The 22,982-nt window shown below is 30.9% G+C and overlaps 2 protein-coding genes across 6 annotated transcripts in view; one reads left to right on the forward strand and one right to left on the reverse strand.

Annotated features, from left to right (window-relative positions):
- The window catches only part of ZC2HC1A (zinc finger C2HC-type containing 1A), a 56,391-nt gene extending 45,089 nt beyond the window's left edge, over window positions 1–11,302 (forward strand). The window contains exons 8-10 of one of the 2 annotated variants that reach the window (XM_074278938.1): window positions 1,018–1,134; window positions 4,770–4,874; window positions 7,058–11,302. In XM_074278938.1, the coding sequence (XP_074135039.1) occupies window positions 1,018–1,134; window positions 4,770–4,874; window positions 7,058–7,220 (385 nt within the window). In that variant the 3' untranslated portion in view covers window positions 7,221–11,302. The remainder of the gene's footprint in view (window positions 1–1,017; window positions 1,135–4,769; window positions 4,875–7,057) is intronic. The other variant, XM_074278937.1, reaches the window with a different exon arrangement.
- Window positions 11,303–20,505: 9,203 nt separating this feature from the next.
- Window positions 20,506–22,982, reverse strand: part of IL7 (interleukin 7) — a 38,958-nt gene continuing 36,481 nt past the window's right edge. The window contains exons 7-8 of one of the 4 annotated variants that reach the window (XR_012484347.1): window positions 21,432–22,351; window positions 20,553–21,054 (exon numbers count right to left, since the gene is read on the reverse strand). Coding sequence is in view for 3 of the 4 variants with exons in the window: in XM_074278946.1 (XP_074135047.1) it covers window positions 22,232–22,351 (120 nt within the window). In the remaining variant the exon portion in view is untranslated. Of the gene's footprint in view, window positions 22,352–22,982 lie in introns of all 4 variants that reach the window. The other 3 variants (XM_074278945.1, XM_074278946.1, XM_074278944.1) reach the window with 3 other exon arrangements.

The following is a 22,982-nucleotide window of genomic DNA, read 5'->3' on the forward strand; positions in this document are numbered from 1 at the left end:
TTAAATTGGTGCAGTTTTTTCTGTTATCCTCTAGGTGGAAACCTTTCATGCTTTTTTACAAAACTTTTATGATATGTGCAGATAAGGCTTTATGTAGCTTTTGTTTTTGTTTTCCAGATAACTGAAAATATGATGCAGTTGCATGTACGACAATATTTTATTTTATTTAATATGCATTTAAGAAATTAGTCTCATTCATTGTCTCTATTGACTAATAAGCATTCTTTTTTTTATTGCCTAATTTTTCTCCTTACCTTACCTTTGTAATAGTATTTCCATAAGAAACAGCATATGTCCATTATACTTTAGATAAATTGTATGGAATGGGATTATTTACGTTACTACTAGTTAATTTCCTAGGAGTAAAGCATTCAAGTTGTAGGCCCTCAGTGAAGTTTTTAGTTTTATTTGCATTTATCAGAAAATACAAAGAAATTATTTATATTTAAGAAGGTGATGGGTGTAGATAATAAAAGTACTTTAGAAAACAAGAGAAAATATTAGATCAGAAATCCAACAGCTAATTAATTCTAGGTTCCTATTCATCTTCACTAATTTTTTTAATTTCTTAAGTCAGTTGTTATCCATACTAATTTCCCTGCTTTTTTTCCTACCCCATCGCTCCTCAAATGGTTGCCTTAGTTTGGTATATTAATCCTTTAGGATAATATATATCATTTGAAATGATTATGAAGTAGTTTTTGACATGCTTTAAGATAACATTTAATGTGGTCTTGTGCCAGTTTTCTGCATTGTCATCTGGGAAATATGTATAGAATTTTTGGATCCATTTATAGCTCTTGAGTAAATTCTATGAATGTCTATAATTTATATATAACTGCTTAAATTAGTTTACTCCCTGAAAGCCTCTTAGTGTGGTTAGGACAATCGAAGGAAAAGGAAAGAAATAACTCTAATGAGGAAGATTAATGTCTGATTTTATATAAAACTTTTGAATTATTTAAATAGCAAACATTAGCAATCTCCTTATGGGTACCCCTTTATATATTTTATTAGTAAGATGGACAAATTAGGCCCACCACTTCGAACTGGAAGAGATGTACAAAGGTTGTATGAAAGTGATAGAAAATCAGACAGTGCCATCAAAAGAAATAAGTTATTACCCATTAACAAGTAAGTATTTGTGACTCAGTTTGATTAATCTCTTTCAAATATTTCCTTAAAGGATTGAAATATTAGGCTACTCTATAACTTTTTAAATATAGAAAACATACATTTTAAGATATTATATTTGTTGGTAGTTTAAAATATTTTAATAGAAACTTACTTTTTAAGAGTTTCTATTTAAGTTTTTTAAGTTTTTCCATTATTCTAAATAAAACTCTTGCAGTTAACATCTTTTAATCTGATAATTTAGAAATGTTGCTTATTAAAACATTTCATTTTAGTTTTGATTTTAAAATATTTGTAAAAATGATTTATTCTTATTTATTCAAATCTTTGATAAAGCCAGTGTGAAAATAGAGAAAAAAAAATATACCCATGCTATATCTCTGCTCTCGTTGATGTTAGGAAACACAGGTTATGTCAAGAAGAATTGGAGATAGGATCCAAATTGAAGTTCTTCCAGATAAGACTTCATGATCATAATTTACTATTTGTAAAGATCCCCAAAATTCTCTAAACTAAATATATTTAACTTGCACATAATAAAAATAATAATATTTTATGTTTACATGATGTTTTAAGGTTTATAAAGTATTTTTTGCAAACAGCCCTATTGAAATATATGTTGTAAAGTCCATTTGTAAATGTGAAGGACAATGATGATGATGTATATGTATATGTATATGTATATGTATATGTATATGTATATGTATATGTATATGTATATGTATATGTATATGTATATGTATTGGAAAGAGCTTTGGATTTGGAGTTGAAAGATTTTTGTCTGAATTCTTGGTTACTCCTTGCAAAACTTTGGGCAAGTTAATCTGGCCTTTAATTTCCTCATCTGTAAGATGTAAATAATAGTAAGGTTCTTTCCTGCTTTGCCATCCAACTTAAAATTTGACCCTTAATATTTCAGGATCCTTCTATCAGTCTTAAAACAGAAATCTTTTTGTGTTGTTTAACACAATTAAAATGTTAGCTCCTTTAGAGCAGGTCTTAGTTATTTTTTTCCCCTAACATACTCATAGTGTTTTTAGTACAGTGCTTATCAATCACATAGAAAAATATTTAATAAATGTGTTTTCATTCATTACTTACAAACTCTTCTAGTAATTACTTCAGTAGTTAATATCAGGAATGGATAGTTGTTATTGAGATAGTAGAACTTTTTAGCCTCATGAATGATTCTGTTTTTAGGGGTTTTCCTTTTCTAAAGCACGTTTTAAATGTGGACATAGTGACTGACTGTATTAGAGAGAGAAATTTCTTTCCAAGTTCCATCTTGAAGTCAAGCTAGTTCATCTATTGAGGGAGGAAAAAAAATCCTCTGTATCTTCTTGGAATTTATATAAAATTTTCATCTCACTTTGAAAAGGTACAATATTTTTATGGGCATTTCATTTAATGATTTAACCTCTGAATCATTTAAGTATTCTTAATGATTGAATTTCAATAGGTACTTGCTCATGATTTATAAAAGTGATACAAATAAGTAAAGGGATTAAGTTTTTAAAATTTTTTGAGAGAACTTGAGAGAAAAGTCTATACAGTCCAATGTCTTTCAATGTCTTTTCGTGCTTTTTTCCATTACAAGTATCTGATATAATTTGGAAGAATAATTTCAAAATAGGGCATTGCAATAATTCTGCAGTAGTTTTCAAGATGTGCTGAATCGAAATGCCATATAGGAACTTTAATCTCATGGATGGACTATACATATAATTTGGGTGCTGTGGATGTTTTTTAGGGGTGACTGTGTGGCACTGAATGAAAGCTTTAAGATATTGCCTTAGACTCCAGATCCAGTGATGTGCATCTTCATTTCTCTTCTACCTCTCCTATATAATTAATTGTAAAAGAACCATTAATCTGAATATTTTTTACAATAATAATTATCTTAGCCATCCTGACCATTTAAATATGAATTTATTCTTATATTATACTAATACATCAAATAACTGGCCTGCCTGAAAGTAGGTAACCTGGAATACAGAGCTAAAAAAAATAATAGAATGGTATTCACCAAATCCCCTTAATATTTGTTCTTATAAGCATGATCTTTAATAAACAAAATACACATTTTTAATGTCTTAACTGGTTAATTTTCTTTATTCACAGTGCAGTGACTAGTAATAATTAAGTGATTATTTATGGTCCAGATCTCATAGGTGGAAACTCCCCCCATAAATGTAGATCAGTAACATGATTTTTTTTAAATCTTAGAGTTTTCTGAGACAATGAGAAAGTTAGGTTTGTGTGCTCATAGTCACATAGGCAATTCAGGCAATGTGAATGGAATAAATCAGTGACCGGACCTTGAAACTACCTATGTGACTTTGGGCAAGTCATTTAATTTCCTTAGTTCTCAATTTTTCATCTCTAGAATGAGGATGTTCAGCTTGATGACTGCTGAAGGCCTTTGCATCTTTAGATCTAGAATCATATGTGTCTTAGAGGTATGACTTGGGCCTATGCCCTTCTTGACTTTTAAGTTCAGCCCTCTATCCTCTATACCTCATTTCTCATCACACCACACTATCTCTCTTACATTATAATGTCTAAGCAAATTATAAAGCAAACTATTTTACAAATAAAAATCCAATCTATAAAAATTACAAACAAGCATTTATTAAGCAGTTACTACATGTTAGATATTGTCCTAAGAAGTAGGAATAGAAATACAAGCAAAAAAAAAGGAAAGTCTCTGCTTTCAAGAAGCTTATATTTTAATGGGAGACAGTACCACATAAAAGGAAGCTGAAAACCAGTGGCAGGGATAGGAAAGGGGTAAAGATAAAGAAATACCAGCGCAGGGGTATGGTGTAGAAAGAAGACTAGAGTCCCAGGTATCATCTTTAAAGAAGAATGAAGGAGGGAATGATGACTGATCAGGCCCTTCCTTAAAGTGGAAATTTCATGAGAAATTGAGCAGAGGAAGGGATAATAGGGGCAGAGGGATTTTCCATGGTGAGAGCTGGTGGGGAATGGTGGCTAAATGTTAATTTATACATTAAAGTAAAATTTTGTATATACATAGAATTATCTATATTACATTATTTACACATAGAATATGTATATACATACTATATATGTATATATCCATACACATATGAGATAGGTCATAATTCTTATTTTCACATTTATGACTACACAATACATGTAGAAAGGTAGTACAAATAATAATTTTGTTCTTCAGGTGAGGAAACTTAGACCCAGAGTGGTTCAGTAAGCTGCCAAAGGTCATACAAACCAGTACATTAATGAAGCCAGGGTTCAAATTCAGGGCTTCTGACTCCAAACACAGTGTTCTTTCTGCACTACTATTATTGCTTCAAGGCAATCTTTTATCTTGTTTAAAGTCTTTTAGGGAAATGATTGAATCTGTTTTAATGTCAATATGAAATGTGTTAAAAATATTTGTATCTTCAAAGTAGTATTTGTAAAGTATAGCTTTAATTTACATAGTATTCCTAGTCTTATGAACATTATTTTGATTCTGTGTGGCTCAGAACTTTTATTTCACTTAAATTCTTCAAGATAAGGTTTTAAAAATAATTATATTTTAGCATTTGTGTACAATTAAAGTGCTGATTATTAACATCTTTTAAAATCTATCCTGTTCTTCCTTTTAGAGGTAGCACGAAAACACGGACACCACCTAGTTTGGCAAAAAATTCTATACCAGGTGTGTTAACACACAAAAGAAAAACCTATAATGCTGATAGTTACACAAACAGGTATGTTTAATTATATGGTACCATTATTAGAAAATTTAAAATGTATTTTTCAGGATGCTATGTGGAAGAACAATGGTTTTTAATAATCAACTCATTCTTTTTTATTGCTAGGTGATCTAATTCAATTTTTTGAATGAGCTAGAATTACATTTGGCATAAGTAGTTTTGCTTCCCATACCCAGCAGCTGGAAAAAATGTTAAAAGATAACTTTTCCATGTCATGCAGTTGATTCCATTGATTCCATTGAAATATTTTGCATTTGGATTTCCTTGCAATATTATGTTCTGAGAACTATTATTTTAGTTGGTGCAAAAAATAGGATTTCTTGAACCTAAAATTTAATATAAGCTTGAAATATGCAGAATGTCAGTTGGTCCAGGGCAAAAAAGAAAACTTTGATCGGGCTTAGTTGATTTCTACTAAATGAGTAATGTAGCCCCGGATTTTTTCTCTTTTAACATATATCCTTACACTATACTCATCCTAAACTTATTCTTTATCCCCACTGACCTCTAGTTTGGTAGTCCAAACTGTATCATTCAGTCTCTTCACATTCATCTCTTCCCAGTCACAAAACTATAGTTCAGCATCAGACCGCTTTATCCTTTTTTCCAAGACCACTTAGGCTTTGTCAGAGTTCTACCCTAATTACTCCTATCCCTGCTGCAGAGGCTGTAAATGGAGCAGAAGGAAGTTATTCAACGGTACTGAATCTGCTACAAATTTATCATATTTCAACTTGACTTTCCTGCAGTAAGGCAATCCTTTATATGCTTCCACAATTAACTCTTATTCTACTTACCATAACAGTTCTTTCATTTTTTTTTGCAAGTCTCTTACAACATTCTCTCCTCCACTTTTTTCAGCTAAAGATCTCATCTCTTTTCTTACCATGAAAATCTAGATTTTTAACCAGCTGTGAGCTCCTTAGCATTTTCATATTCCACACAACTTGGCATCATTCATCATTCTCTCCTTGCCCCGTTCTTCCCCTCTCTATCATCTTCAATCTCTATCAATTGATTCTTTCTTTGTTGCCCAGAAACATATGCAGGTCTCCTCCAACTTTTAAGAAAAACCTTTGCTAGGTCTTCCACATAGCTGTCATCTCTTATCTCTTCTCCATTCTCAGCTAAACCCAGGAAAAAAAGCTATTTTGTACTAGTTGTCACCATGTCTTTGCATCACAAGATTTTCTCATGCTTCTAATCTCAGCACTCAACTGAAATGGCTCTCTCCAAAGTTCAAGTGATCTTTAATAACTTAATCTGACAACCCTTTCTTAATCTTCATCTTTGATTTCTCTGCAACCTTGTGTACTATTGACCATTTTTCCTCTCTCTTGAATTCTCTCTTTTCTAGGTTTTCATGGCACTGATCTTTTTTACTTTTCTTCCTGTCTTTCTAACCACTTCTTCTCAATTGCTTTTATCCCCATATTTTGGGTGTGCCTCAAAATTTTGCCCTATGCATCTCCTCTTTTTCTCCTGTGTCTCTATACTCTTTTAGTTGGTAATTTCATTAGCTTCCATGTGTTTATTATTTATATGTCTATATCTATACATATGTGACTAAGATCTATATAATTCAGCTTCATTTTCTCTGCTGAGTTAGTCTTATATCACTAATTTCTTATTGGATATTTCAGACTTAATGTCACAGAGACATCTGAATTCATATACACAAAACAGAAATTATTATCTTTTGCCAAAAAAGTATCCTCCTTCCTTATATTTCTGCTGAGGGTACTACTATCCTTCCCTTTTGGTCTCCCAAGTTCAAAGTCTAATGTTATTTTTGAGTCTTCACTCTTCTTCACTTTATAGATGTAATAAGTTGCAAGATCTTGTCATTTATATCTCTTCAACATCTCATTTCTCTCTTTCCCTTCACTCAAACAGCTGCCACCCTAGTTCAGATCCTTACTACCACTTAATGCCATTTTAACAACTTCCTAGTTAGTCTTCCTGCTTCAGGTCTCACCCCTTTCCATGCCTCTTCTGTGGTGTTAATGTTTTGTTGCTAAAGAAAGGAACTAGTCTGCTGGCTTATCGTCTGTTGAATGATCTTGAAGTAAAGGAAACTTTTGAAAGCCTAAGAAGTAGATATAATTAATTCATTTTTTAAAGTATCATTTGAATATTACTTGGACTTGTGTTTCTGATGTTCTTCATCACTTCAGGTCAGATGTAGATTATTCATCTGTTAATGGAGGAGGCCTTAAAGGAAATGAAGGAAATTCATCTGGACAGTTACCAAAATTCTGCCATGAATGTGGAACCAGATATCCGGTGGAATGGGCAAAATTCTGCTGTGAATGTGGCATTCGAAGGATGGTTTTGTGAATATGCCAAAAAGTAAAAGACTGTAAAAGAAAGATCTAAGCCCATACTTCTCTACATAATGTTCATGAAAACTTAGAGCGCTTTCTCCAGTTAACTTCTTGTTACAAATATGCAAACATAGTAATTTTTTGAGTGCAATCCTTTTTGGCTGCATAACTTATATATGTATATATGTATATACTATGTACATAGTCTGTGTAAATAATAAACATTAGGTACCCATAAATGTGTTCCTTAGGAAAATATTCTTTAGGTTGTCAATATATTTTCAATGGGCATATGTTACTTTTTGGATAGTAATTTTTGTTTTGTTTTTTAAAAGAACATTATTATACCAACACAGTCTAAAGTTACTGCTTTGAAATTTTTGGAGTGTATCCATTTTTTCAGAAGATAATTGAACACATTATTTTAATGTGGATACTGTCTTTGAGAGGTCATAATATTTTAAGTTTAGAGGTAGAAGGCACTTCCATGGTCATTTAGTTCAACTATCTTATTTTAATGAGGAAATCAAGGCCTAGGAATACTGTAACTTTCCTGAGATAGTGTCAGGTATGAGAGTTTCCTTGTAATTTTGTACTTGAAGAGAATATCTTTGGCTAAAGTTTTAACAGATTATCTTCCCTTTTTGCCATTACAGTTAATTTAATAAAATTTATTAAAATAGACACACATTCATGTTGCCCATTTTTCTAAACATTTATTTAACAACATGATTTAAAACATGCTTGTGCATTCTTTGAAAATATAAATGAATTTTCTTTTTGAGATAACTTATTTGCAACTATAAGAATGATCCAAATGGAAAAAATAGAATTTTGTAACTATTATTTTAAAATAAGGACTTTCATTCTTTAAGTGCTCATGAAAGTAATGTCATCCTTTTTGTTTGATCCCAGTTGTGTCTTCAGTCCTTTTTTTATGCCTCTTCTGTCTTCCTTCTTGAGAAAAAAAATTTAATTGAAAATTTCATTTTTATGGATTTAGGTTATATATTTATAAAGTATTGTCCCACAATAAGTAATATAAAATCATAATTTGTTTTTGACAAATTTCCAATGTGTATCTTGATTTTTAAAATTTATTTTTATTTCATCCAAAAATATTTAATGGATTTTTTTATTTCATTTAAAAATATTTAACAGATTTTTTTAAGAATGTAGTTTGTTCAATGGTGCAAGTTCAGGAACCTTTAGTCAAGAAGCAATTATCAAACTCTTTGCTAAGACCTCTATATACTAAGTGCTAGTGATACTGAAAAAACCCAAAAACAATTCCTGTCCCCACAGAGTTTATGTCCTAATGGGAGAAACAACAATATATGTCAGAATATAACAAGGTTAATACAGAGTTTATATAAAATCTGAATGATAGAAAGCTATGAATTATAACTGGTAGGTATTCAGTTATCCTTAAGTACAGTTATCCTTTATTTGTGTAACACAAATCTAGTTTTTACTAATTTTTCCTGTAGGGTTCAGTCTTGTAATATCAATCTATATTGCAAATCAGTAATTAACCATAAAATTAGATTTTTAATGTGTAACTGAGATCTATTATGGAATTTTAAAAAAATTGTATCTTAGTTATGTTAGGAATTCATATCAAGGATTTAGTTGTGCTTTCTCCATAACATAGTTATCACCAATTATTATTTGTAAGTAATTGTCACCAATAGCATATAGTAGATATTAACTTCTGTTGAAAATGGTATCATTTATGCTGCCACTTCTAACATTTTTACAGTATTTTTAATTCATTCAAATTTAAGAAAATTCAATAATACTTTACAATGCATAGGGCTAATCACAAGCAAAATTTTGGTGTATTTGAGATTAAATTTTGGATATTTAAGTGTAGAGTTGCTCTATTCTGGGAAATTAAGATGGATATTTGTAACAATCTTGGGGTTTTTATTCTCTGAAATGTAGTTATATTTAATTTCTATGATTTGCTCAGAATTAAAGATTTATAAAGGGGGGAAGAAGAACTGTCATCCTATCCATCAATAAATCCTTCCTGATTTTCATTATACGTTTTAATGAATGCTTAGGGCTAATTACATACGAAATGTTGGCATATATAAAAATTAAAATATATTGTACAGATCTGCAAAAATGATTATTACCTAGTAGTTAAATTAGGATTTAAGATGCATATTTTAGAATTTAATTTTGATCAGTTTCTGTCCTATTATTAATACAGATTTTTTTTTAACCCAAATTAAGAAGAATCAAGAGGCAGATTGACATAGTGAAAAGATGCTGGACTTGGAATCAGGAAATCTGAGTTCAAATCTTGCCTCAGACACTTAGTAACTGTGTGACTATGGGCTAGCCACTTAATTTCTCTTTGCCTCAGTTTCCTCATCTGCAAAATGAGGATTATAATCCTTACACTTCCTACTTCACAGGGTTGTTGTGAGGAAAGCACTGCGCAAAATGTAAAGTATGATAGAAATTGTGAGTTGTCAAAGTTTGAAAATAATGGGGTTTTTTGCTTTCCTTTTGTTAAAGCAGAATTTCCTCTGCACTAAAAGTAGAGCTAAATGGGTTAAATCAGATAGACTGGCATATGTGTTTCTCAGAATGAATTTTATAGTACCAAATAAAAGTCTAAATGTAATGCATGAGAAAATGATTTGATAAGGAATTGTTTGCTTCCAGAGTCCAAAGAGATTATTACGAAATGTGAGGAGATAAAAATATATTTATGAATTATGAAACATACCATGACAATGTATTTAAATTCATTTTAGAATTTCCATAATCATAAACATATATCACTCTGTTTGATTTATTGTGCAATACTGTACTTCAATTTTTAAGAAATTATCTCACAGCTATGCACGATTTATTTTGTTTTTATTTATTTTTATAATGTATGTTCTGATGTTTATAGTATTTAAGCTTGAACTGCAAATGTAAAAATCCTTTGTGTAGTCTTCTGGAATTTATTAGTTTGTCAGATTATGATAACTATTATCTATTGTCCACTGTAACTTTTTATAAATAATGTATGATGTGTTTGACCTCTTACAATAAAGATATGAAACATATTTTATTTTTTTAACCATCTTCATAAATATGTATATCAATATTGGTTTACCAGAGGAAAAAATCATTTTGGTATTCATTTTTTGTTTTTATATTATTTTGGTTTTGTTCAAATATTCATTCTTACATAAGAAAAAATGATCTTTGTTTAGGCAGTTGTTTTTAATGATCATAGAATTTTGAAGTTGAAGCTATGTTTTATTATGACAAAGAGTGCCATGATTTTAAAGAGTAGATTGGCATACTTTTGTCTAACCAATTAATAGAAGCACAGCAACATTCTGTTGAAGGGAACTTTTTGAAATATAAAAATATGGCTAAATTATGTCTAAGTTAAATAATAAACATTGCTTGAATGAGGCAAATTATTAATTTGCAATAAATTTATAGTAATGCCTGGTAAAGGGAGTAAAAATCTTGTCATAACTGTCTTAGCTAATTTCAAAAAATTTTTCTCTGGTTAGAAATAAATCCCAATACATAGGGAGATTATGATCTGCCTAGAGAGAAATTATCCCAAAAATATAGATCCTAAAAGTAAATGGAGGGCTTCAGCTCATTTTTATTAAATTGTAAGATATTTATTGAAAATATGATTGAAATAGGCATGCACAATTTTTGCTTAATGACCAATAGTGGAATTGGAGTGCTATAAGGAGGTAAAGATGTTGGAAAATGATACAGTAAAGAATGAAGGATTCAACAAGTTAAATATTGCTGTTTTAGCAAATTTAGTTTGTTCATGCTTTATATTAAGTAGATATCCAATACTGCTTTAAATTAGTGTCTCCAATTTAAATCCATATAGTGTGATGCAAAGGAAAGGGTGCTGGTCTTAGAGTCATTAGAAAAATGGACTCTAATTCCCTAGTCCTGCATAAGACAACCTTTTCTATATTAGTTTCTTCATAAAGTAAATAAAAACACTAGTCTCTTAAGGGTTTTGAGGATTAAATGGTTTTTAAAAAGTATTTTGGAAACCTTAGAAGACTAATATCATTAAAATGTACTAAATAGTAATGATCATCATTGAAGTCATGTTTTTTATGTTCTTACATTGATGTAGAGGGGACTCCTTTCTTTGATTGCTTTGCCAGACTACAAATTCTGGGTAGTTATATTAAGAAAGATGGGATACAGTACTATTTGCTTTGTGATCTGGCCACACTCATTTGTAATCATTCAACTTCATTCTGCTATTTTACTCACTGTTTAATTTGATCCTTCCAAGTTCTCTAGCAAATTATTGGTATGGTGTGATAATTTATTTTTCATTAATAGCATTGCATTTTCTAGTTGGAATTCCCTGCAGATATTAACCATTAGTGGATCTCCTTTTCCAATAATAATTATTCTTATTTATATATAATTATGAAAAATTATTAAATACATTCAATTTATTGATTAATAAAAACAGTAATAAACATACATAGTTGCAGCATTTTGTATATAACCAATATCAGCTTCCTACAAGTCATGACTTCTCCAGTATGTAATATACTTTTGTCTGAACCCAAGTTCTTGTGCCATTCATTTCACTCCAGATACTAATCAAAGTCTTCGAGGAACTCTCTTAATATTTCTCCTCAAGGTAACTGTTTTGTTTGCAGTCAGTAATCAGAGGAACATCCAAAATATGTCATAGTCATCAGTTTCTCTTATACTCTTTACAGATTTTCATTTATTTGTAGTAACACAGTTTAAAGTTTCCACAAAAGAAATTTCTTTTCACTTCATTTTTTTGTCTCCATAATTTCTTCATAGATATTTATGGATCATTACAGAACATACTTCTCTGACACCATAAAGATAAATGTTTTAATTTATCTTTATTTCTTAATTTCTTAACTGTCAACACAATGCTTTTTCTTAAAATTTCATTTGTTTCTATATTATCAGAAACATTATTACTAAAAATATTTTAAATAGATGACAATACATAAATAATTTTTATTTCACCAGACCTAACACTATTATAAATATTCACTTGACCATAATAATTCTGAGTTTTAGGAGAGCTTAATGTAAAATTTTATACATTTCTGATAATTTTTTAGACCTTGTGGTGGGATATATTTTTCAAGATTAAATTTTTTAAAAATCCTTTTTAGATGCTACTTTTAAAAATTTATATTGCTTTAAAGATATCAACAACCCGATCTACCACACAAATTCCATCTGTTATTTGTCTTATTTGAACATGTGATTGAAATTACTAGAAGGTAAATCCCTTCAAGGCTGGGATTATGGTTTATTGATCTTTATATTCCCCAAGAACATCTAACCATAATGCTCAAATAGGGTAGGGGTGAAATGTATTGAATAAATAAATGAAATAGATAACAGAAAAGTTTCACGTTATTTCAAGGACATCAGTGACCCTGATTAGTTTACAAAACACTTGAAAAATAATTCCCTCTAGGATTCATTCCTGACAAGTTCCGCTTAACAATCTACAATAAGAAGAAGTGCATGATCTCATTACTGGGGCATCATAAATTGACTTTCACAGCCATTGCCACATAGTATGAATACTTATTGACTTTGCAGTTCACTAAAAGTCCAGATTTTTTACAGATAGACTGTTGTCTACTCCCTGCCCTAAATACTATAGTTGTGAAGTTAATTTTTTTAAACCCATTTAAGTTTTTATTTTTATCATTGTTTACTTTTTTTTTTTTTTTTACTTCAACCCTATCTTTAAATTGTCAATATATTTATAATCCTGAATCTGTCATTTAAAGTGTTGGCTGGAATTTCCAACTTTTTTCTCCTCTCACACTCTTCAAGATCAATATTGCTAAATATGGATGAAATTTAGCTTTGTTAATTCTTTATTTTCATAGGCTTTCAGGCTGTCTGTGAGGAAGCTTGCTTTCTTTCTTTCTTTTTTTTTTTTTTTTTTTTTTTCTGAGGCAATTGGGATTAAGTGATTTGCCTAGGATCACACAGCTAGGAAGTGTTAAGTGTCAGACAGATTTGAACTCAGGTCTTCCTGTCTTCAGGACTAGTGCTCTGTCCGCTGGGCCACCTAGCTGCCCCAAGGAAGCATTCTTAACTGTTCACATGCTTCAGATGTGGAGAGGGAGAGATTTTTCATATGGATATCTTATATATAGTATCATAGCTTTTGTTGACAACTATTAGAACTGGTAGGAAAAGCTTAGTTTTAGAAAATCAGAAGTCAAGAAGAGACTAATCAGATACTTTAACAAAATCAAAGTCCAAAGAAACATCTACATGTGTAACTAACTGTTATGATTCAAAAGATTTCTTGAATAATCATGAAAGTTATAGTATGGTATATGTGTACATAAAAGGTTTATTAGTAATATACTGGTACAGTGCTTAGCATTTACTTTTAGGAAAGGTACTGAATGTTCCTCCAGCTATTATGCCATTCTTCATTTCCTTAAGGAACATTTTATAATTAAATCAATGCAAGAATTGAGTGTGCTTTGATAAATAGATTTTCAAATATTTTATTTATTTTGTAGTTATTTTGATTGGAATTTCCTTCCTATTACTGCCTCTTAGAGTTTGCTATTATATGGGAATGTTGAAGTTTTTCAGTTTATTTTTCGGTTTGCAACTTTACAGTAATTATTGTTTCAATATCTTTGCTGATTCCCTAGAATTCTCTGAATAAACAGTCATGTCATCAATAAATAGGAATTGTTTTTACTTTTCTCTATCTCTCTCTATATATATATGTCTTTAATTTATTTCTCTTGTCATTGCTATTGCTAGCATTTCTAGAATTTTATTTAATACTAGTGAAGAGAGGTCAGATCCTTGTACTAGTACTCCTATGTTTATTAGGGAAATTTCTGGTGTATCTGCTCTGGCTATGTTTTGCAGAATTTGAGGCATAAACTAATACTGGATTTTATTAAAGTGTTTTATTGAGATAGATGTTTTTGCTTTTAATTTGTTTAATTTTAGTGGATATTTTTATAAATACAATTGTTGCATTCCTAGTATAAATCAAACTGTGTGTGTGTGTGTGTGTGTGTGTGTGTGTGTGTGTGTGTGTTTGTGTAACTTGTCTGGAAACTGACATCATGGGATTTGTAATTCAGAGGAATAAGAATCCCCCTCTCAGTCCTTTAGGAGATGAGATTGTTTCCGTTTTTGAGCCAAAAGACAAAATTTAATCATCTGTGAGAGTTTTTAAAAGGAAACATGGTTTGTAAATGAAAAGCATGTGAACCTCAAGACCAAAAAAGAGCAACAATGTGAGATGGTATCCCCAATTCCATCTAGGATTTATTCAGGAGAGCTGGATCGGAAGCATAGGAGCAACAGGTAAAAAGAGAAATTGAAAGGAGGAAGTAAAAAGTGAGTTGAGCTTTGGCAAAGATGAGAACTTGAGAAAGTCAAATAGACATCTTGTAGCAGAAGACTGATGAAAGCTTTTGGGAATACTTCTTTCTGTCCTTTTATACCTACCTCTAAAAGGACAGAAAGAAGTATCCCCAAAAGGCCAACTCTTTCTTGAATTATAGTTTTAGTTTTTCATCTGATATAAACTTCACATCATTGCAGAGGAGGGACTGAGTGAACCTGAATGTTCATTATATTGATCTATGGTAAAAAAAAAAAATGATCTATTTGTTATAATCTGTTTTGGTTAATTAAAATTTTTAAAAATCCAAAGATGAGGTGGAGAGGAAAGGGTAGTAAGTAACAACCACTCAAGTGCAAGCCATTCATCTGTACTTTCCAACATTTATATCTGCTGGTATGTGTATAACCACTATTGATTTATATACATCAGAATAATGCACATTGAAATATGGATAGCATTTTCCTTTGTGTGTCTTTTGTACTTGTCTAAGAAGAATTGTGTCATTAGTTGATCATCATACATTGTTGCTGATACTGTGTATAATGTTTTTCTGGTTCTGCTTATATCACTTTGCATAAATTCATAGAACTCTTCTACGTTTTTCTGAAATCTGCTTGTTTTTCATTTCCTATTGCACAATAATATTCCATTACATTCATATGCCACTGCTTGTTCAGCCATTTCCCAATTGATGGACATCCTTCAATTTCTAATATTTTGTCATCACTATACACACATATATATATATGTATGTATTTCACAAATAGGTCATTTCCCCTTTTTTTATGATTGCTTTGAGATACAGACCTAGTAGCGGTAATTATGGATCAAAGGGTATGTATGTACACTTTGATTGCTTTTTGTGCATGGTTCCAAATTGTCTCCAGAATGGTTTGATCAGTTCACAAATCCATGAACGATGCATTAGTGTCCCAATTTTTCCATATCCTCTCCAACATTTATCATTTTTTTTGTCATATTAGCCAATCTTATAGATTTTTGGTGGTACAGCAGAGTTGTTTGATTTACATTAATCAATAGTGATTTAGAGCATTTTTTCATATGCCTATAGTTAGCTTTGATTTCTTCATCTGAAAATTGCCCATTATATCCTTTGACAATTTATTGTTTGAGGAATGACTTGTACTCTTGCAAATTTGACTCCATTCTCTCTTGAAAATCTGACTCCATATTTGAAAAATTTATCAAAGAAACTTGCTGTAATAATTGTTTCCCAGCTTTCTACTTTCCTTCTAATCTTGTTTGTGTTGGTTTTATTTGTATAAATCCTTTTTAATTTGATATAAACAAAATTATCTATTTTACATTTAATGATCCTTTCTGTCTCTTCTTTGGTTATAAATTCTTCTCTTCTCCATATATCTGACAGGTAAAGTATGCCTTGTCCTCTATTTTGCTTATGGTATCACTTTTCACAGAGATGCTGTGGGCCCGAGCTATGACTTAGTAGTAAAAAAAGTCTTATGACTAAGATAGCTCAAGATTGAACTTCAGACAGACCTCAGAAAATAACAAGGACCTAAGGCTTATGACATTATTATTCATACCTTGGTACTAGAATGTGATTATACTAATAGCTGCTAAAAACAAAATAAAACAAAAAAAATGAGTAAGCAAAGGAGAAAAAAAAAAACCCACCATAGATAACTATTATAGGGATGGAGAAGATTTTGATTCAGAGGAAGATAGTCAAGCTAAAAAGGCTCACCCTGTTTTTAATGAGAAATATCAAATAGTCCCAAGCATAAAAAGAGTACTTGGAAGAACTTAAAAATGACTTTAAAATCAAATAAGAGATATTGAGGAAACTTAGTAAAAAAAAGATAAAAGCAGCCCAAGAATGTTAGAATTATTACACGGTACTAAGACAGTGGAATTGATAGAGACAATAATTATCTAATTTAGCATGGTTCAGTATGATATGATCCTACAAGGAGATGTTATGGGCCAGAACTTGAAACAAAGTACTGAGTGGAATTGAGGAGACAGTGATTTAATCCTACAACAAATAATGGTTTCCTAGTGATATAATGATTGGTGCATACTCAGTGTGGGGCATATAAGGAGGAGGTCTCAAGGTCAGAAAGGATGAGTCCACTAGAAGCTCATTCGGAGAAAGCTAGAGGCTGAAGCTGGCAGAGGCAAGGGATTAGTGGCAGGAGCTCTCGGAACCAAGGAGAGAGATAGGCCTCTAAGAAAGCTAACTGGGCCCAAGGAAGGAGACAAGACTTGAAAAGAGACAAAAAAGGATTTGGACTTTAACTCCTGTATGCATTTGGAGTGATTACACTGAACTGAAATGAAGGCTGCCTCCAGAAGCCCCCAAAGAAACCTGCTCCGAGAATATTACATTTTAAAGTAGAATATTACACAAGAAAATCAAGAAAAGTCAACCAAATTGAAAAAGAGAATCAAAAACATAAGGAAAAAATAATTCTCTGGAAACTAGAACTGGGCAAAAGGAAGCTAATGCTATTCTAAGATACCAAAGAATAATTAAAAAACAACATTAAAAAAAAAAAGAATGTGAAACATCTCATTAGAAAAACAACTGATCTGGAGAATAAATCAAGTAAAAATAGTATAAGAATAGTTGGACTATCTGAAAATTATGATTAAAAAAGAATCTTGATACAATATTACAAGAAATTATCATGGAAAATTGCTCTTAAGTTATATAACAAGGAGGTAAAGCAGAAATAGAAAAAAAAATCCACCAGAGGTCCCAGAAGCCAAGTTTTAAAGCTCCCAGGTTAAGGAGAAAATATTGAAAGCAACAAGAAAGAAAACAATTTAAATAACATAGAGCTAAAATGGATTATAAAATACCTAGGAGCTACACTTAGAAGGACTGCAAGTCTTGGAGTACTATATTTCATAGAGCAAAAAAGCTGGGATTATGACCATGGAAAATTTACCCAGCAAAGTAGCCACAATGCTGATCTGAATAAAAAAAAAAAAGATACTCAAAATGAACTGAAAGATTTTCAGGTATTTGTGACAAAAAGAGCAGAACTTAAGGGAAAATCTGATATATACCATCCAGAAGAAATATAAGCTAAACATTAAAGACCAATTATAAGGGACTTAATAAGATAAAATTGTTTACTTCTCATATGTGAAAATATTATCAGTACTTTTAAGGCTACCATCATTACTTGGGTAGTTTGAAAGAAAAGTTTAGACTGAGTTGACTATGATATGGTGATTCTAAAAAGAATGGGAGAGATTAAAAAGGAGTAATTATTTCATACAAATGAGGCATGAAAGGAAAAATTGATATAGAAGAAGCTGGTAGAGGGGAGGGTGGGTAGTGCTAGAATATTACGCTCATTCAGAATGGGTTAAAAACAACATATTTATTTATATATATATTTACCTATATATACATATATATCTATATCTTATATGAATCTTCTAAATTCAGAAAGAAGTATAGCAAGCAGATAAGAGGAGAGGATAAGGGAGGGATTTTTGGAGGGGTGGATAGGTTAAGGAACAGGATGACAAAGTAGTAGAAGTAAAATGAAGTAGTGAGGAGGGAAAGAATAGGTTGGGAAGTGTAATAAGGGAAAATAGGAAGGAGGAAAATACAAAAGTAATTATAGCTTGGTATATGAATGGGATGAATTTACCATAAACTGGAAACTGAAAGCCTATTAAAATTTTGAATTCAACATGTTGTTTTCAGGAAATGCTATAAAAAGAGATACACACAAAGATAAAATAAAAGTCATGAGTAGAATTTATTATGCAAAAAAAGCAGAGGTAATAATCATGGTCTCAAGTTTAAGCTAAAATAGGTTTAATCAAAAGAGGAAAAATAGGAAAACTATGTGTCAATATTATCCAATATTGTTGAGACCAATTAAAACAACTATATGGTATAAAATATCTAAGAGTATATCTGCCAAAACAGTCATAGGAAGTATATGAATATAAACATAAAATACTTTTTATATAAAAAATTCAGATCAAAACAATTGAAATAATGGTTATAGTTAATGGGTAGGTAAAGCTTATACCTTCACACAAAAATATATAAAATAATTTTATATGATCTATTTATTTAATGCTATCCCAGTTAATTATTTTAAAAGTATCTGAATAAAAAAATAACAAAATTCATTTGAAAGAACAAAAGATAAAGAACTGTAAAGGAACTAGAGGAAAAGACATAAAGGAAGCAGATTCAATAGTATCAGACCATATGATAAGGTAAGAGTATTGTTGATGTATAAAATGGACAATTTTGATTACTTAACATTTTCTTGTATAAATAAACCTAAATAGCTAGAAATATAGAAGAATCCAGATAATTGGAGAATTATCTTAAATGCAGCCTTATTTAGGAAGGGGCAAAAAGTATAAAGAGAACAGCAGAAAACTAAAAAAACCCTACAGGGAAGCAAAAAAATCTGGGCAACTGAAAACAATGTATAGTATTTATTATGTAAGCTTTCTTGAAATGGAAATTTATTGCTTTATATTGAATCATCTCATGTTCTGCTGTGTACATGATGATGGCTTTTTCCCCTTTTCTCATTTTGTATTTAAGTTTTAGATACATTAAAAAATTTTACAAAATAACCCCTCCCAAAACATCACATTATTTTTTCTTTTACAAACATTACTTTGCAAATAACTTATTTCTCTTCTGATCAATATATTAATGCATAATAATTATACTCAACAAACTGACCAAATTGAAGAGGACATGCAATATTATATCATTAATTTAAGAAGCACTGATCTAAGTGCTACTTAGAGAGTAACATAACACAAATATAAATATGCAAATGGAAGAAATGACTTCCATTTGCAATATAAAGGGCAATTACAATGAATTCAGTGTCAATATTGTCATTATTGATGCAGACTTTCACATATAAATTAAATAGGAATGTAGCAGTTGAGTGCAGTAAGAGGAAATACACATTGGCTAATTATCAATTATGATAACAAAAAATGAAAAAAAAAAGAAACACGATAAAAAGGTCATTTTTTTTAGGATGAGCTCACTTTTTAAAGAAAATATTTATTTTTAACACTTTTAAAATGTTGAGCTCCATATTCTTTCCCTTCCACCCCATGTAGCCACTGAGCAAGGCAAATAATATATCAGTTATTCACGTGAAATCATGCTAAACATTTCCATAGTAGCTGTTATCACAAAACAAAACAAAACAAATTTTAAAATGAGAGAATTATACTTCAATTTGTAATCAGAGTTCATCAGTTTTCTCTCTGGAAATGTATAGTATTTCTTTCATCATAAATGAGTTTTAATTTCTAACAGTGGTGATATGCTTCTGGAAATGTAAGCTAAAATCATTTGGCTAAAAGCCACCTTTCCATGTTTAGAATCCTTTCTTCCTACTTCTATACTTCAAGCTGTGATTCTTTTACTGAATGGTCTTGATGCTGCTCCTGTTGTAATGAGCATAATTTAAAAAAATTTATTCAGGATGGAAAAATGTGAAAAGAGGAAATCTGCTTGATGGTACAATTTGTATACTAGTTATATCCTCCATCAGTTAGTTATTGATTGATCCTTATTTTGTATTCAGATCTAGATTAACTTTTATTTCTCTGCTTTGAGGAAATTATATTAATATGTAACAATATAAACTGATTCCTTAAAATAGAGTTTTAGAAGGGAGACATACAAAGGGAGAAATTTAGTAGCAGATCATACTTAAATTATGTGAAGTCCAACAGTGAAATGTGCTTCCAAGGTAAAAAGGTTTCTATGGAATAATAGAGAAAGTCCAGATAGTCAAGAAGATAGCCTGAAGAGGAATAAAACTCATTTTTCAATTGAAAAAAAACTATTCAGTCTACTTGCTAGGCACTGTACGGAGAAGAATAAAATGCAATATGACAAAACATTTGATATTTGTTTATTAAAGGTTTGTGAATTCACCATCAAAGCAAACTATTACAATCAAGCACTAAATGGAAAGTCATAAAATTTAAAAAACAAAACAAAACAAAACAAAAAAATAAGATACAACTCTAAGTATTAGATTAGGAGGGAATCATAGTGATCAAAAATATCATCCTGGAGGTAGAGCTTAACACAGACCTGTTGGGACTAAGAGGAAGAAGTTGCAGGTAGAGCATTCTAGGCAATAAGAATAGCATGACCAAAAGCATAATAGCAGGAATAAAACATGTTAAAAGTCATTTAGAAATGGAGCAAATCTCAGAAATCATCTAATCTTAATTTGACTAATTAAGACACAGAAATTCAAAGACACTACATTATTTAGCCCAAGGCACATAGATAGTAGATTGCAGAGATGAGAGCTGAACTCCGGGTCATCTGACTTCACATCCAGTGATCTTTCCATAATGCCACTGTGTCTGGTTGAATCAGCATGCCCTGTAGCTTCATTACCTGATTAGAGAGGAAAAGTTTGACTGGGGAGTAGTAAAAGATAAGCCTAGTTTAGTTTAATTTTCTTTCATATAAGAACAAGTGCCAATCACAGAAAATAAATGATTTTTCCATAATTGTTGCATATGTCTTTTATTAAGAAAGAAGTAATATTACTCAAAGCAATAAAGTTATATGAATTTATCAAAATATATTTATACAAAGATATGTTATCAAAATTAAATATGTACACATCATTAATAAAATGTCAATATATATTATTCTCTGAAAAAATATTCACTATGTCAAAGTTACTTAGATAAATTTTGCTATGTACATAAAGGTCAAAATTGATTTTTCACTAAGGTGAAAACTATTCTGACAGTTTGTACACCTACCTCACCTAAAAATGTCTTAATTCACTTCTCTGGGCACATTGCATCTTTCACAAACTCTTTCAAGAGCTTGAATAGATCAGGTCCTCAGCAAATACTATTTGAAATGAATTGAATGGAGACTGACATTTCATTTTCAAGTTGTTCTCTCTCTGTCAACAGTTTCTGCTTCATGAAGCTCTTTGGTTTGTGGCTCTTATGCATCACTGCTCTCTTATTTTAAAAAAGTGAGCACCTTCCTGTTCTCTTGGGCATTTATTAGTGTCCCACTTGCAGATGTGAACTATGTCTTGTAGCCCTGAAGATGCCCCTTTCCATCCACTCAATACAGTAGAATGGAAGCAAAAAAGTCATTGGAATTGTTTAATGAAAGAAATTAAATGTAAATTGGGAATCTTCCTGTACTTTTCTATATTGCACAAAATGTATTTTTATTTTAGTTCTTTGAAGTTTTCAGCTGAGCTATAAAAGACAAAAAACAAAACTCTTACAACTGATTGCAGCAGAGAGTACAGAAGGTTAAGTGTTTTGCTGTTCTGCACGTGTAATCTGTTCCAGAAAAAAGGCAGGTGCATTCATGTCCAAGTGGTTATCAAGTAGCTTTTAATGTGAATTGTCATCCTCTTGTTTAAGTCTAGTGGTGCCTGCAGTGGAGTTGAAAGAAATTTACGGTCACTTGTGTAAAGTGCCATAGCTTTGCCAGGATAAATACAGTAGCTGCTGCATGAAGAATCAATGTTGGGCAGATAAACACTCCGAGAAAGGTCATCAACTCATGGGGTTTCTGTGCCATCACAGATGTTTCAGTGCCCATTGACGTTCATATTCAAAATTTTCCTCCAGCAATTGCTAACATCAGATATCATTTTTTGTATTAAACATAAACATTTATTCTTTTTCCGTTCCTTCGAAGATTTTTCTCCCTATAATGACAAATGAAAAATTTTATCTTCACATAAAACAAATTAAATTATTTGTTAAATTATTATTCAGTCATTTCAGTTGTATATGACTTTTTGTGACCTCATTTTGGAGTTTTCTTGGCAAAGATACTGAAGTAGTTCATCATTTTCTTCTCCAGATCATTTCATAGATGAGGAAGGGAAAGCAAACAGGGTTAAGTGCCTTGCTCAGAATAACAGGTGTAATAAGTGTCAGAGGCCAGATTTGACTCAAGAACATGAGTTTTCCTGGCACTCTATTCACTGCACCATCTAGCTGTCTGTGATTAAATTATACACATACATTTTATCTTAAACATTTGATTGTTTCCCTGTCCTCAAATGATCATGTAAAGGCAGCTAGGTCATGTAGGTGGAGTTAGAAAGACCCGCATGCCAATCTTATTTCAATATATAATAGCTGGATGATCCTCACATTCTCATTTTAAAAATGGAGATTATAAATACCTATCTCCTCAGGGTAATTGTGAGGGTCAAATGATGTAACATGCATAAAAGTGCTGGGTAAAACTTAAGGCACTCTAGAAATGCTATCTATTACTTTTTGTCTTTGTATCCCCAGTAACAACAACAGTAAGTATTGTTTTTATTA

This window comes from Sminthopsis crassicaudata, chromosome 1, assembly GCF_048593235.1.
Source record: "Sminthopsis crassicaudata isolate SCR6 chromosome 1, ASM4859323v1, whole genome shotgun sequence".
Taxonomy (NCBI): domain Eukaryota; kingdom Metazoa; phylum Chordata; class Mammalia; order Dasyuromorphia; family Dasyuridae; genus Sminthopsis; species Sminthopsis crassicaudata.